The sequence below is a fragment of the Macaca fascicularis genome, chromosome 1, assembly GCF_037993035.2.
Source record: "Macaca fascicularis isolate 582-1 chromosome 1, T2T-MFA8v1.1".
Classification (NCBI taxonomy): domain Eukaryota; kingdom Metazoa; phylum Chordata; class Mammalia; order Primates; family Cercopithecidae; genus Macaca; species Macaca fascicularis.
The window spans coordinates 173299659-173315038 of record NC_088375.1 but is presented as its reverse complement, the minus strand read 5'-3'; the positions used below and the strand labels follow the sequence as shown (position 1 = coordinate 173315038).

Below are 15380 nucleotides of genomic sequence, written 5' to 3'. Positions count from 1 at the left end.
TTGAATCGGGTTCAGCTATGACAAAGCAGGTCTTTCTTTTCATAACCGTGATGTTTTCTTTTCCTGCAGCAAGTCCGCATGCAACACCATCGACTCTTCATTTCCCGACATCACCCATTATCCAGCAGCCTGGGCCTTACTTCTCACACCCAGCCATCCGCTATCACCCTCAGGAGACGCTGAAAGAATTTGTCCAACTTGTCTGCCCTGATGCTGGTCAGCAGGCTGGACAGGTGGGGTTCCTCAATGTAAGGAAACCTCTTTTTTTTCCATTTCTTTAGAAATGTTAGCCGAATATAAAAATAACAAGGGGAGACCTTATGATCATGTGACATTGTGCTCTAATGTTGTGCTGACTGACTGCAGACAAATGTCATATTTATTCTAGATTGTGGGAAAGTTAATTTGGTCTAAGAGTGATTAGTCAGGGTTTAAAAACAGTGTTTGTGTTAAGTTTGCAACTGTCAAGTTTATGGATATAAATCAGCTCAAGGGTGAACTATATAACCTTCTAAGTTCTGTGGGCTGATCATTCCACTTCGTGCATTCTAACCCCAGGGCTCATACAGTTAACAAAATAGAAAGACCAAATAGTTTTAAATAATGATTTGGGGCGGTAGAGAGAGGTAGGGAGATGAAGGGGACAGATGTTTCAGATCAACTAAGTTGATATTTTTGAAAAATACAGTCTTCTAACACTTTAGATCAAGTTGACCAGTACTTGAACTCAAGATGCTAAAAGTACAGTTTATTATGGTTTGTTATTTCTGCAAGTCATTATCTTTCCCACTTATCTTGGTATAAAGCTAAACAGTGTTCAATAGCTTCATGTGAATGTTTTTATTTTTCTTCAAATAAACCAAATAATCACAATTTGAAATGGCATTCCAAATATAAAAGTGATTTTTAAAAATCAGAAGTTTTATTTCAAATATAGGATTAGATGTTTACAGTATATAGCTGTATCCCAAGGCCAATAATAATAAACAGTGACCAGCATAAAGCCAAATTTGATTTTCCTTTTCTACTAATAACTGTGCATGAAGTCACAGATTAGCCATAATTATTACTGGCTAATTTAGGATAGTATGTCACACCATCCTGTCACTGATTTTTTCACTTGCAGAAATACCTGATTCTGCATATCTGAGCCAGAACAGGCAGCTTTGACTAATGTCTGGTGATGTGTTAGCAGATACATTTCTGTCTAGACAACAAATCAATATGGTGCCTCTTTTCTTTTTGCTTGTATATTCATTTGCTTGGCTTACTCTAAAGCATTCACTTATGGACTCTCAGCACACTCAGAAATAACGCAAAGGCAAGGTTGCTGGCAAGAAAGCACAGCGTTCTGATCATCAGACGAGGTAGTCTTTGAGGAGCAATACTAAATGTATAAGTAAATGTTGATGGGGGAGTGAGACTGCCTCTGTAGAATTATTAAGCTTAAATGTAAAAGCCTGGGACAGCAGAATCTCCTTCAACCGAATTTTGATTGGGGACTAAATGTGAACTGTTGTTGTTGGTTGAATAGAGGCCTCTTGGGAAACAGTGAAAAAACTGAACTGATCACCAGCATCAAGCATCTGACTTCTAAATTTTTAACCATTTTTTTAATAGTCCTGACACCCTATATAACTGTCAAATGCCCAGTTTAGCATTTTGATCAAAATTTTATAGGACTTAAGGCAGGTCTCTTCATGAAACTATTTTGAAAAAATTGAAAATAAAATGAGTTTTATTGCTCTCTTTAGAGGGGAATTTTTTTGTTAAAGAGCTGTTATTTGGTTGTTTTAACATCAGGCAGCAAAATAAATATGACTCTTACGGCATATGCTTATATAATTTAAATCAAAATTAGAAGTGATATTTTTCCCTAGCAGACTTCTGACAGCTGAATTCTAAAGTTTGTGTGCCTGATGTTATACAATATGTGAACAAAATTTTCTATGTTCACTTAACACGTTTATTAAATGTTATATAATATCAACTTTAAAGAGTGAAAATAAAATATTTTTTTTCTCAAGTGCATATTTAGGAAACTTTGCTATATCTATGTAAAGAAACACAGTGGAATAATAGCACAGTCCATAAAACACTTAGATATTAAATATTTAATAATCGTGAGGAAGATAATGAAGGTAGCAGTTAATAACAGAAAAATATAAAACATTCCAAGCAAAAGTTGGTTACTCAGGTGACAAATGCAGAGTGATGACTGGCAGGTGGTTTTATGAAATCAGATGCAAAGAAGGACAATGTAGTTAAAGAAATAAGTTTAGGATGCATGGAGCGCATGCGGCTAAGAGTACTTTTGTGAAATGCCTGAAGAACAGAACCCAACAATGGACATTTCTATACGGACTTATGGAAGAATTCAAGCAGCTAGATACTTAGTAATTTACATTAAAGGTGCCTGATGAATATTTTGTTTTCAGAAGCAGCTAATGGTTGCTGTCTCTTTCTTCTTTTTCTTGTATGTGTGTTTTCTGCCCCCACCCTCACAGCCCAATGGGAGCAGCCAAGGCAAGGTGCACAACCCATTCCTTCCCACCCCAATGTTGCCACCGCCACCACCACCACCGATGGCCAGGCCTGTGCCTCTGCCGGTGCCAGACACGAAGCCTCCGACCACGTCAACAGAAGGAGGTGCAGCCTCCCCCACGTCACCAAGTAAGTATGGCTGTGACAAGGCGCCGGTCACTTATAAAGCTGTATGCACTGGAATCCACACTTAGGCTTTGTCCCTCACTGTATAGGCTCTAGAAAGAGGCACAGATCCCCAGTGATGTTGTAGCAAGAGTTTACCAGAGTAAGAATCAAAGTGAACACGACTCTTGGGTACTCTACCAGATGAGGAAAACACTGGGTGTTGGGTGGATGAGATGGTGTAGCTACATACCTAGGACTGAAATCAAGTTACGAGCTATTACATTTTGTATATTATTTGAGGGACTTCAAATGCTCTTCCCATCATCAAGCAGCAGCTACTTGCATGGATTCTGCTTAGAAAAAGTTCCTCATTCTTACAGACAGCCCTGCCTTCCAGGAACTTGCAGTCTAAGAGAAATGCACTTGAAAGTTATATACCTCATACATCAATAGGAGAAAATGTCTAGATCAAAGCATCAACTCAAAGGTGTGTACACTGACCATTCGCTAAGAGTAAGAGCCTGGCAGAAGATCAGTGCTAGTAGCCCTGGCTGTTGCATGGTGAGGTTTGGCAGAGGTTGGGGTGGGGGATGGGGGATGGAGATAGAGGGGAGAGTAGGATGGAAGGAGGAGAGAACTCTTGGCTCTTCTCTGAATAGTCTGAGAACATTTAATCAAAGAATATAAGATTTCACAACCCTTTTAGGTGATGGGAATGATTACTTGAACTAGAGAGAGAATAACTCTCCAGATATTCCCGGATGTTTTAGAGGTGGCAAGGGGATGGAAATAGTTTGAATGCACAAATGTGGCTTTTATTAATGCCTGGAACAATGACAAAAAGACTGATGACTGGAGTTCCTAGGGGATGGATGCCCTAGTCTTGATAGATGGTGTGATGAGCACCTTCCCTAAAGCTGTAAAGAGGCAGCAAAGTATAAGAGAAGGATAGGAACTGTGACAGTGTGACCCTAAGGGAAGCTTTCAAGGGGGTTGTCAAAAGAGGTGAGACTGAGGCAAGGAATCTATAGAGGAAAGGATGTAAGAGCAGTGTAGGAAATGAGTGTTAAGGCCAAGAACTTGAACCACAGTGATAGATGTAGAATGGAACAGGACATGGTGGGGAGTGTTTTGTAGACATAAGCGTTGGGATTGGGCCGTCCTCTGGGTGAATACAGTGAATGAAGATTCTGGGCCTCTCAGCTTCCTTACCTTCAGTATTGGAATAATAATGATATTGAATACAGGAAGAAAGAAAGAGGAAAACTGAGCCCCTGTTTATGCCATGTTCATAGAATTTGATTCTGGAGGCACGGAACCCAAATGGCTAGAGGCCCTCATGGACACATCAGAGAGTGAGCTTTGGATTATCCAGTATTTATGGATTTTGATAATATACGTAGAAATGAGCAGCACTGTGCATGGATTCTGTATCAATAGCCAAAAGATTGAAGGTCCACGGACAATCTAGGGGAGACCTACTTCTCTTGGTAAGATGTGATACAACACTTGTCAACAAAGGAGAAAACCCTGAGCATCCAATGTCAGAGAAGCAAGCTGGGCTTGGCCCATGGATCTGAGAAGCTCAGCTTAGAAAGAAAGCCTCTGCTTCTCAGAGGATTGAGGCTTCTTCAAAGATGTCACATAAATACACAATAAGTGCCCTGCTTGTTGTGTATTTATGTAACATCTTTAAACAACTCAGAGAAATAACTGCCCCAGACTTTACTTATATCTGTTCCATGAGGATGTTGGCTTACAGATTATGCCTATTGTGCCCTGTCCATGCCTCCGCATACCATTTGCTGCTCGTCTTCTCCCTGTCTGTGCAGGACATTGCCAGTCTTTTAAAAGCTGCATAGTAATATGCCATCTATTCCGTGGAAACAGATCCTCACCTCCACTCTCAATGGCTCATGTGTCATGAGTTTTTCAGTAATGGGAATGAGGCTCTGCTGAGGCACGGCAGAAGAGTGGAAATAGCAATGTGTGGCTGTTCAAGTCTGAAGGATGGGGGCTCAAATGCCCACCTTTCAAATTACTAACTGGGTTTCTCTTTGAATCAATTTCCTCTTCTGTAAAATGTAGATGATAATATCTACCTGGCAGTAGATATTTGTATGAGATCAGTTCTGATCATTGAAGTATTTTATTATCTGCCTAAACTCTTACATAGTGGAAGGCTCCAGGCTTGGGTAATGGTAAAATATATCTGTAGGACTTGGAGAAGCTACTCAACCCCTAAATTGAGTTGATGCCTTTGGGTCCATAGTCCTGGACTCCACTCCATGGATTGAACCAAGCACTATGTATAAGATAATACCTATCATTCTCTTGTGCCCAGCCTCAGGCATCTTGTCAGCACTAAGGGGAGAAGGGCAGAGGGAGTCTTGGCAGATCCAACTCATACGGTTGCATGTTAGAGCAGCACTTAAGATTTGGGGTAGGGTGGGGGTGAGAGAATATCAGCAGAAAGAGTCCCAGAGCTTGATACAGATTTGATACTTTTTGAATCATGGGATTCTAGAAATATAGACAAAACAAAATGTTCTACTGATGACACAGAAAGGTTTTTATCATCATTCATTTTAGCCCTTGTTCAGCTAAAGGCTTTTCTAGGGTATGATGAATTCATAGTAATATGTAGTTTCACAGCATACTATTGCTTACCATTTTCTGCTTTCTTAACAAGATGGTGTTAGGCTGGGAGAGCTGTAATTTATAGCGTAGGAGAAGCCTTTCAAATTAAAAATCTTGAATCTCACTCATCCTTATTTGGAGGGGATTTAAGGGCCCTCAACTTAAAGAGTCCTCTCCCATGCCCTGATTTCTAAACCAATTGATAAATAAAATACTTTTTAAAAATCAGAAGACAAAATATCACCTTTATTGTGCGAGAATTTAGTTTAGAACTGTGGCCAGGGCACTTCCTAACATTGAACCCCCAATTACACCATCATAGCTACCTGGTCACTGGCAGGGCTAGACCACAGCAGCCCTTCTTACGTGTGATCCGCCCTAGCCTATAAAGCTGATGGCATGAAGGTGTGGGTGGCAGTGTGCTTCCCACCAGCACCTGTCCCCGAAGAGGAAGAGACGTGGTGGGGTGGTGGGGACTAGTCATGTCCAGTTTTTCCTTCGAAGCTCTACAACCTAGAGAGTAATAGGTGAGAGGGTGGAGAGAAGACAAGAGTAGATGGAAGGGAATAAATATCAGGAGTGAAGTAGCTTCCCCCTCCCTTAGCATTCATCTTTGACGACTGCCTTTTTTCATTTATTTATTCAGCCTGCACCTATCCAGCACCTATGATGCAGCACGGCTGTATTAGCGCGTGGGATTCAGAGATGATGGATCCCTACTCTCAAGAAATGGGCATCTGTTGAGGGACACGTAAACAGGCAGTTTATACAGGATGACGCTGGCATAAAGTTGTGTGTAGGTGCCACAAGAAGACATGGGAGGGAGTTTGGTCTAGTGTGGGCCTCCAGGTAAACATATTTTAGAGGAGTTGACTTCTAAGCTGTTTAGTAGGGATAACATCCTGGTGTCTTAAGAGAATATAGAACTTTTCTTCTGAAACCAGCTTGGTGGCCTAAAATTGGATTACCACTAGATAAAAATGTAGGGCAAAACTATAGTTTCAGAAATCAGGTACTTTCTTAGAAATTAAAAACACAGGTTGAGCGGATTCTGTTTATCTTGTCAGTTTATCAGAGCTCAACTTTAGCAAGAAGGAACATCATGACAGGGTATTCAGTACATGTGCTCAGCATCCCAACAGTTTGATGTCTGAAATGGAGGCTGTTCTCAAAAATGTATACTGTGTGACGTAAGACAGCCTTTTCTATTTAGGAGTTTGAGATGACTTGCCATACAATACAATTCTAAAAGTAAATATAGGGACTGGGCTTGGTGGCTCATGCCTGCAGACCCAACACTTTGGGAAGCCTAGGAGGGGCAGATTGCTGGAGCTCAGGCGTTCGAGACCAGCCTGGACAACATGGTGAAACCCCATCTCTACAAAACATACAAAAATTAGTTGGGCGTGGTGGCGTGCACCTATAGTTTCAGCTACTTGGGAGGCTGAGGCAGGAAAATTGCTTGAGCCCGGAAGGTCGAGGCTGCAGTGAACCAAGATCACACCACTGCACTCAAGCCTGGGTGACAGAGTGAGACCCTGTTTCAAAAAATATATATACAATAAAAATAAAAGTAGGAAAACATGCCAAATGCCTTCTGTATTATCAACTTTTCTAGGTCTCAACTCCCTTATGTGTTAATGGAAATAACACTAACTGCTCTACTCACTCTGGTAGTCAGATTATCAGAACAAATGGGGTAACAGATGTGCTGTGCTGTAGACAGTTAAAAGTCCAAGGCATCATTTTTAATATCCTCTTATAATGAAATACAAATGGATGCCAGCCTGGAGCAGAGTATGTATTTTTTCACTAATCAGTTGCCTCTGGCACTAATACTAAACTTTGCAGCTGTGGCCAGAAAAACAGGGGGAAGGCAGATCTGGGGGAAAAAAATTCCTATGAAATAAATACATTTTAATGGGAATAATCCTTACCAGTGCCCTAAGAAACAGGGAAATGGGAGTGGAGCAAGAAGAATTTTTATACTGTTGATTTGTTTGGAGAAAGATTGATAGACTATGCCAGGTCTCTTTAGGATACTATGACAAATGGAAGCATAACCTGTAAGAGCATTTCACAACCAATGTGCTCCATTCCCACAGATTAACGACCTGTGTGGGTTTTGATACCTACTAAAAAAAGACCACTTCTTTTATTTATTCAATAAATGTTTATTGAGCATCAGCTATGTGCCAAGCATTCTTCTAGGTGGTAGGGTTCAGCAGGGAATCCCTGACCTTATGGAACTTTGATTCTAGAGAGGGAAGAAAGACAGTGAACGAAACAGTGAGTATGAAAGGTAGGTAGGATATAAGACGGTGATATGTAAGTGCTACATAGGGAAATCAAGCTGAGAGAGGAGGGATGCAGCTCTAAGCAGGGTGATCAGAGGAGGGCTATTTGAGAAGGGCAAATTTGAACAAAGCCTGGACAAAGATGAGAGCATGAGCCAGGATGCTGTAGGAGGAGAGGTTTCCAAGCAGAAGGACCAGCCAGTAGAAAGGCAGACCAATGTGTGAGATCAGGGAATGAAAGCAGGGGGTGAGGTCAGAGTGGAGTGAGGATGCATTTGGGGCCTCGGGGATGTAAATCACACCGGTTCTTACAGTCTTGTAAGGACTTCAGCATTTACCCTGAGTGAGATGGGGCAGAGAGGTAATACCACCTAGATTTTAATAGATACATCCCGAAGGTTTTGTTGAAAATAGATTGCCAGGAGCAAGAATTAAAGAATTAAAACAGAGAGTTAAAAAACTGGGTTTTTCCAATAAATAAAATGAGCATCTTCTACATGCCAGCCAGTATTCTAGGTACAAGGGATATAAAAGTGAACAAAACAGGCAAAAATCCCCTGCCCTGGTGGAGCTTACATTTTAGTGGAAGGGGATAAACAATAATTAAAGTATAAGTAAATTAGTGAGTTAAGGACCAGTAGGTACAATGGAGAAAACTAAAACAGGCAGGGTTGATGGGGAGGGGCACTATTGCAATCATCCAGGCAAGAGTTGCTAATGACCCGCACCAACGTGGGAGCAATAGGGGTGATGAGAAGTAAGTGGGTTCCGGGTATATTTGAAAGGTAGAGCTGACAAGACTTGCTGACACATTAGATATGGGTTGAGAAGAATTGGTGATGATGCCTAGGTTTATGACGTGAGCAACTGGGATAGAGTTGCCAGCAGCTGAGATGGGAAGACCACAGGAGGGGCATCTCTGGGTGAGGGGTAGAGATCAGAAGTTCGGTTTGACCAAATTATGTTGAGATGCCTATTAGACATCTTATTGCTGGACTAGTCATAATAACCTGCTGCCTATTGCAGCTGTTTGCAGGTGACTGGGTTTTTCTGTGTGCATCATCTCATTAAATTGAGAAGGGGCTCCTTTTTGAACATGTAATACAATTAATGAATAGACTAAGAGTCCTGAGAACAGCTCAGGCATGGAGGAAATCTTTCATTATGTCTGGGTCTGTTTGTGCTGTGGTAATTCAAAATATACAATTCTTTCTGTTAATTGTACTTTTAAGTTCCAATTTTTATATTGTAGATTGGGATCAACATACTATAAAAATGAACTTTTCCAGAAAAAAATGAAGATTGGCATCATAATCTAGAAATATAATAGAAAGAGAAGAAACACTTTTGAATTATGATGGAAGATAAAACATGCATATTTTCTTTTTTTAATTAATTAGGAACACAAAAACTCAATTTAAAAATGCATAAAAGACCTATCAACATGTTTCTCCATGCCTTCTTCACTATGAACTTTGGATTTTTTTCAACTAGAATTCTATTAAAATAGAAGCATATAATAAGTTACCTTTATTATTTATTTTTATATCTTTGATGAATCTTGCATATATTTATTATACAAATGAATATGAATTCATTAGCCAAGAACATAACAATAATCTGTGACTGGGATTTAAAATTTCTCATATAATAATTAACATGTGTTGAATGCTTTTTGGTTAGCAAAGCTCTTTTTACATATATATTATCTCATCCCATCTTCTCAACCCTCCTATGAGGTCAGGATTTCATAGGCAAAGAAACTGAGATTGGAAGATGGAGGTTACATTCCCAGGTTAGTTTGGTAGGGACTCAAACGCAGGCCTTTCCATGCTCTTTCTACTACCTCATACTGTCACTGAACAAATTACAAACAATGTGACTAGATTTCTGGTTCTGGGGGAACCACAGCTGTCTGCTACTGTCTGAAATTAACAACAACAAAGTATTTTGCCTTTTTTTTTTTTTTTTTTTTTGAGACGGAGTCTCACTCTGTCACCCAGGCTGGAGTGCAGTGGCACTGTCTCAACTCACTGTAACCTCCACCTCGCGGATTCAAGCGATTCTCCTGCCTCAGCCTCCCGAGTAGATGGGACTACAGGTGCCCGCCACCATACCTGTCTAATTTTTATATTTTTTAGTAGAGACAGAGTTTCACCATATTGGCCAGGCTGGTCTGGAACTCCTGACCTTATGATCCTCCCACCTCGGCCTCCCAAAGTGCTGGGATTACAGGAATGAGCTACTGCACCCAGCCCAAGTATTTTGCTTTTACGGATGTGTCAGGCATTTTACAAATTGTTTGTTTGTTTGTTTGTTTGTTTTTCTGCAACAGAGTCTCTGTCACCCAGGCTGGAGTGCAGTGGTGCAATCTCAGCTCACTGCAACCTCCATCTTTCTGGTTCAAGTGATTCTCATGCCTCAGCCTCCTGAGTATCTGGGATGACAGGTGCCCACCACCACACCCAGCTGATTTTTGTATTTTTAGTAAAGACAGGGTTTCGTCATGTTGGCCAGGCTAGTCTCAAACTCCTGGTTTCCTCAGCCTCCCAAAGTGCTGGGATTACAGGTGTTAGCCACTGTGCCCGGCCCACTTTACAAAATGTTTTTATATATGTATTATCGTTTTTATATATGTATTATCGCACTTTGTCCTCAGAATAATGCTATGAAATAAATTCTCTTGTTACCCAGATTGAGAAAGACAAAGCATAGAGAGATAAGGTAACTTTCTCAAGGTCACTTAACCAGGGTGCCAGAGTCCTGATTTCCATCCAATTCACCTTCAACCTAGAGCTCATAGGCTTGGCTGTAACATGAGGATCTTTGCTTTAACCCAAAGCTCCTTTTTTTTTTTTTCAGTGAAAACCCAATGGCAGAAATATAGAGGAAGATGTTAGTAGTTGTTTGTACTTCAGTATGAATTGGTTTCTGTTCCAGAGAGTGCGTCTTATTAGCAGGTAAAGGAAGAGAGGAGAAAGTTTGAGGGGAGACATAAGGACTGTGTTTCCTCTGTCAGAGAAGAAGCAGTAGATTTTAAGAAAGAATGAAAAAAAGGAGTTAGTGGCTTCCATTCACGGAACTTTTTTTTTTCATTAGTGATGCCTGGACTATGTTACTGTTCTTTTTCTTAATTTTAAAATTTTACATTCAATAAAATTCACTCTTTAATGTACAGCTCTGTGAATGTTAATAACATTCTTGTAACCAACACCACAGACAGGATACAGAGCAATACCCAAACTCTCTCATTGTTCTCACCTACTCTTAGTTTAATGTCTGATGTCACTTAGTGCCAGGGAGCTTATTTTACTTTGCTCGATTTCCACATTGATTTTAATTCCCCTATCAGTGCTGCTGCTATCCCATCATGTTTCAAAAATTGAGAGATTATGAAAGAGACCCAAATACATACAGTATTTTTTTTTTTTTTTTTTTTTGAGACGGAGTCTCACGCTCTTGCCCAGGCTGGAGTGCAGTGGCGCGATCTCGGCTCACTGCAAGCTCCGCCTCCCGGGTTCCCGCCATTCTCCTGCCTCAGCCTCCTGAGTAGCTGGGACTACAGGCGCCGCCACCACGCCCGGCTAATTTTTTGTATTTTTAGTAGAGACGGGGTTTCACTGTGGTCTCGATCTCCTGACCTTGTGATCCGCCCGCCTCGGCCTCCCAAAGTGCTGGGATTACAGGCTTGAGCCACCGCGCCCGGCCCAGTATTTTAATCTATGGTAACAGTGGCATTTTATATTAGAGGAGCAAAAAGGGTTAGTCAAGTATATTGGGAGAGTCTGGAAAAAATATTTCTTGCATCAAGATAAATTTCAGCTGGAACCAAAAATATGATGTTAAGCCATAAAATAGCACAAGAAAATACAGGATAAATTTTTATAATGTTGGAGTAAAGAAGGGCTTTCTAAATAATGCCCAAAAACCAGCAGCCATGAAAGGAAAGTATCCAAAATTTATGCATGGAAAAAACACCATGAGTAAAGTCAAAAGACAAAAGATAGAAGAAAAAGTGTAAACATACGTGACGGGGCTAAATTATCTAACATAGAAATTATTTTTAAAAGTGAGTAAGAGAAAGACCAACAATCCAATAGAAAGACGAGAAAAGGATATAAACAGAGAGAAAAGGAAAACATTTAAAAGACACCTCTTTCATGTAGCATGAGAGCAATACTGGTTAAAACTTGAATGATATTTTCATCTATTATATTAACAGATCAAAAGGTGTCTTAACACAATATTGGTAAGTATGTGGAAAACAGACATTCTCTTATGCTGTTAAAGGACTGTAAATTGGTTCAACCTCTTCAGAGGACATTTTAGTTTTATATATATATAAAATTTAAATGTGTGTAATAAACTTTATAACACAAAAACATTAATGTTTAAATTTTGTCCCTATATTAGTACATATATAAATTTTACTTGTAAGCTGTGCATACTTGGTTTGGACATATGAACAAAACTGTACATAAAGTATTGATTGCAACATGGATTACAATAAGAGACTGGTAATAACTGAAACACCCACCAAGTGAGTACTGTACCTTAGGAACTCTTTAAAAATAAAAAGATAGGTCTATCTCCGTGAATTCATGGACTGATCGTTGAGTTATATTGTTATATTAATTCAGCAAAGGAGAGTGCTAAGAAATGTGTATGGAATGCTGCATCGGAGAGGGGATGCATGTACAAATTGGATTGTATGTGGAAGGATAGAAACTAATAGTGGTTTACTCCAGGGAAAGGGACAAGGTTGTTGGCGGACAACTTTTTGGTGCCTTATCCAGTGAGAAAGATATTGCTAAGTTTTCAATCCTCCTTTTATATCAAATATTATGATTTCTTTATTCTTAAAAATATTTGTCTAGTGATCTAATAATAATCTTGTTTATACTAAAATGATGACAGTGATCAAAACTACATACTCACACATGGGGGAGTTCATAAAATCCTTGGCAATTTTTATACATCTAGCTTTTAGCTGTACTAACCTGAACTTTTGGAGTGATTCCAAAAATGTGTGATTTTTCTAGTAATGAATAATACTCTTTTCCCCCTCACAGAGCACATGGGGTTCAGTGTAAGGTGAGCATTTTCATTCACAGTAGCTATTAGTTGGTTACAGGTTCTGCCTTACGAACCCATTAAATATAAATGTACTTGTACTATCTTATAACATAATTTGTTATAAATGCTTTTTAGAGCATTTTAATTTTGTGTAGTCTAATATTTTAGTGTTTAAATTTTTTAAATGGAAAGAAAGAGAATTATTAAAAATCAAGCATTTTGATAGGTATTTTCATATGCATTACCTTAGTTGCATTTGTTATTATAAATCTGCACCACTGGAATTGTTAGCTCTTTTAAAGAAGATGAAACTGAGCAAAAGTTCAGATCCCAGTCTGTTGGACTCCAAAGCCCAGTATTTTCTACTCTACCAGGACACGTGTTATGTTTAGAGATGTCATATCATGCAGCTTTCCCTTGAAAATCATAAAACGCCCCATTAAAAATGTTTTACATTGCATCAAGAATAACACCATCTTGGGTACGTTGAAATAGATGAAAAAACGGAAACCAAAGCAGGAAAAAGATTAAGAGATAAGCACTGCAAAAAAAGAATAGGAAGAAGAACAGAACTTTGGACAATTCCATTCATTTGGGTTGTCATAACCCAGTCAACTCTTGTGTTCACCTTAGTTTTTTATTGTTTCAGATGACAGATGAGTTTAAGTCTCTATTTATGAAGCTAATATATGGCATTTTAAGAAATTTGCAAAATACAGAAAAGCATAAAAAAGAAAATTATATTCTCCCATTATCAACTATTAACATTTTGGTCTTGTTTCCTTATCTTTTGTGTGTGTGTGTGTGTGTGTGTGTGTGTGTGTGTGTGTGTTTATACACATATAAGATGATTGCGACCATACTGAATATAATATTTAGTATGCCATTAATTCAAATTTTATGCCTTTCTTACTCAAAAAAAAGTTAAGAAATGGGATTTTAAATAATTTTTACCTATATTTCCACTATAGAACATTAACTTTTCTTCCAACCTATGAAGTATGCTGCAGCATATCCTTAGACATATTTTTGTCCCCAACTCTAATAATTTTTTTAGGATATAGTTCTAGAATTGGAATTGCTAATACAAACAGTATGAACATTCCTCTTGATACACATTACTGCATTGCTTTCAGAAAGGTTGTGCCAATTTGTGTGTTTTCAAATTGCATACGAGTATGATCATAACGTTAACCCTTGAGAAGTTTGGGTGTTATCATTTTTAGTTGTTGGAAGGCAGATGTGTTGGAGATATAATGTCCCTTATCAGATATTAGAATCAGTAGTCCCTGATGAAATGATTTTAGTGTTTTTCTTTACTCGTATTAATTATATTAAAATTGGAATTCTAGGGATTTCCCATCCTATTTGCAAAGCCTCTCCATAGGGATCACCCTTTGGACTGTTCCTGTGAAGACAGTGACCTGTTGGACATCACAGAGGGGTAAAGCCTTAGTTGAAGGGCTGGGAGATTGGAGTAAATAATGTCCATTATACTGGACTCTATATAGAGAAGTTCAGAGAGGTTCAGACTTGCCAAGATCACATTTCTAGTAAGAGATCTAATGAATTCAATCCAGGATTTGCTGGTTTTTAAAATTTATTTTCTATTGACTGTGTTGCACTGTCTCCAAAAAAAAGTATTATTTGAGATTTTTAGGTTCCATTTGTGTTTAAGATTAAAAATTACTAGAAGTTATTTAAAAATCATCCATAATCTGGCTGGGTACAATGGCACACATCTGTAATCCCAGCACATTGGGAAGCTGAGACAGGAAGATCACTTGAGCCCAGGAGTTCAAGACCAGCCTAGGCAATATAATGAGACAGTGCCTCTACAAAAAATAAAATTTTCCAGGCGTGTGGCACACATCTGTGGTCCCAGCTACTCGGGAGGCCGAGGCAGGAGGAGGATCACTTGAGCCCAGCAGGTCAAGGCTGCAGTGAGCCATGTTAAAGCCACTGCACTCTAGCCTGGGCAACAGAGCAAGACCCATTTCAAAAAAGAAAAAAAAAAATCATCCATAATCCCAGACTTCAAAGATAATCACCCTCTGTGCATATTTTCCAGTCATTTTCTGTGCATATTTTAATCATAATTGATCATGATATATGTGTGTATGTGTGTATTATACAGTTTTGTAAATGATTCTTATTTCATCTTATAAACACATTACAATGTCATTAACTATTATTTTAAGATACTATTAATGGCTGCAAAATATTCCAATGTATGGATGAAGCATTAACTTATAAGTTGGTTCCAATTTGTTGCTCTTATAAGTAGTGACGTAATGAACATCTTGTAGCATAAACCTTTATCTGTATTGTTAGTATTTGTGGAGGATAAATTCCTGAAGTAGATTTCCAGAGTTGCACTGCCTTTTGAGAGGCTGCAGAAGTCTTTCAAGAGGGAGCAATCCAATATATTGATCAAAGTTTCTTTTTTTAGCAAACCCCAGCCAAATCCAGGGTTTATTCCCTGTGGCTATTTAATATAACTTTCCCCTGTCCCTACCCATATACATGGTTGCTTCTGATCAATAAATATTTTCTTTCAATTGAGCAACACACAGCATACACATAAAAATAAATGACAGTCATAGAATTTGGATTCGCCATCAGAAATAAATTTAAATGAACTGAAACGAAGTTGTATTCTTAACCTTTAAAAACTATTATGAGAAAGAATGTTACAGGCAGTTCAAACAGACA

The 15380-nt window shown here is 38.9% G+C and overlaps 1 protein-coding gene across 16 annotated transcripts in view; it reads left to right on the top strand.

Moving 5' to 3' along the window:
• Positions 1 to 15380, top strand: part of NFIA (nuclear factor I A) — a 607688-nt gene that overhangs the window by 548346 nt on the left and 43962 nt on the right. For 11 of the 16 annotated variants that reach the window (XM_045386128.3, XM_045386123.3, XM_045386112.3 and 8 more), the window contains 2 exons: positions 70 to 248; positions 2508 to 2673. In XM_045386128.3, coding sequence (XP_045242063.1) covers positions 70 to 248; positions 2508 to 2673 — 345 coding nt within the window. The remainder of the gene's footprint in view (positions 1 to 69; positions 249 to 2507; positions 2674 to 15380) is intronic. The other 5 variants (XM_074005410.1, XM_065521609.2, XM_074005422.1 and 2 more) reach the window with 1 other exon arrangement.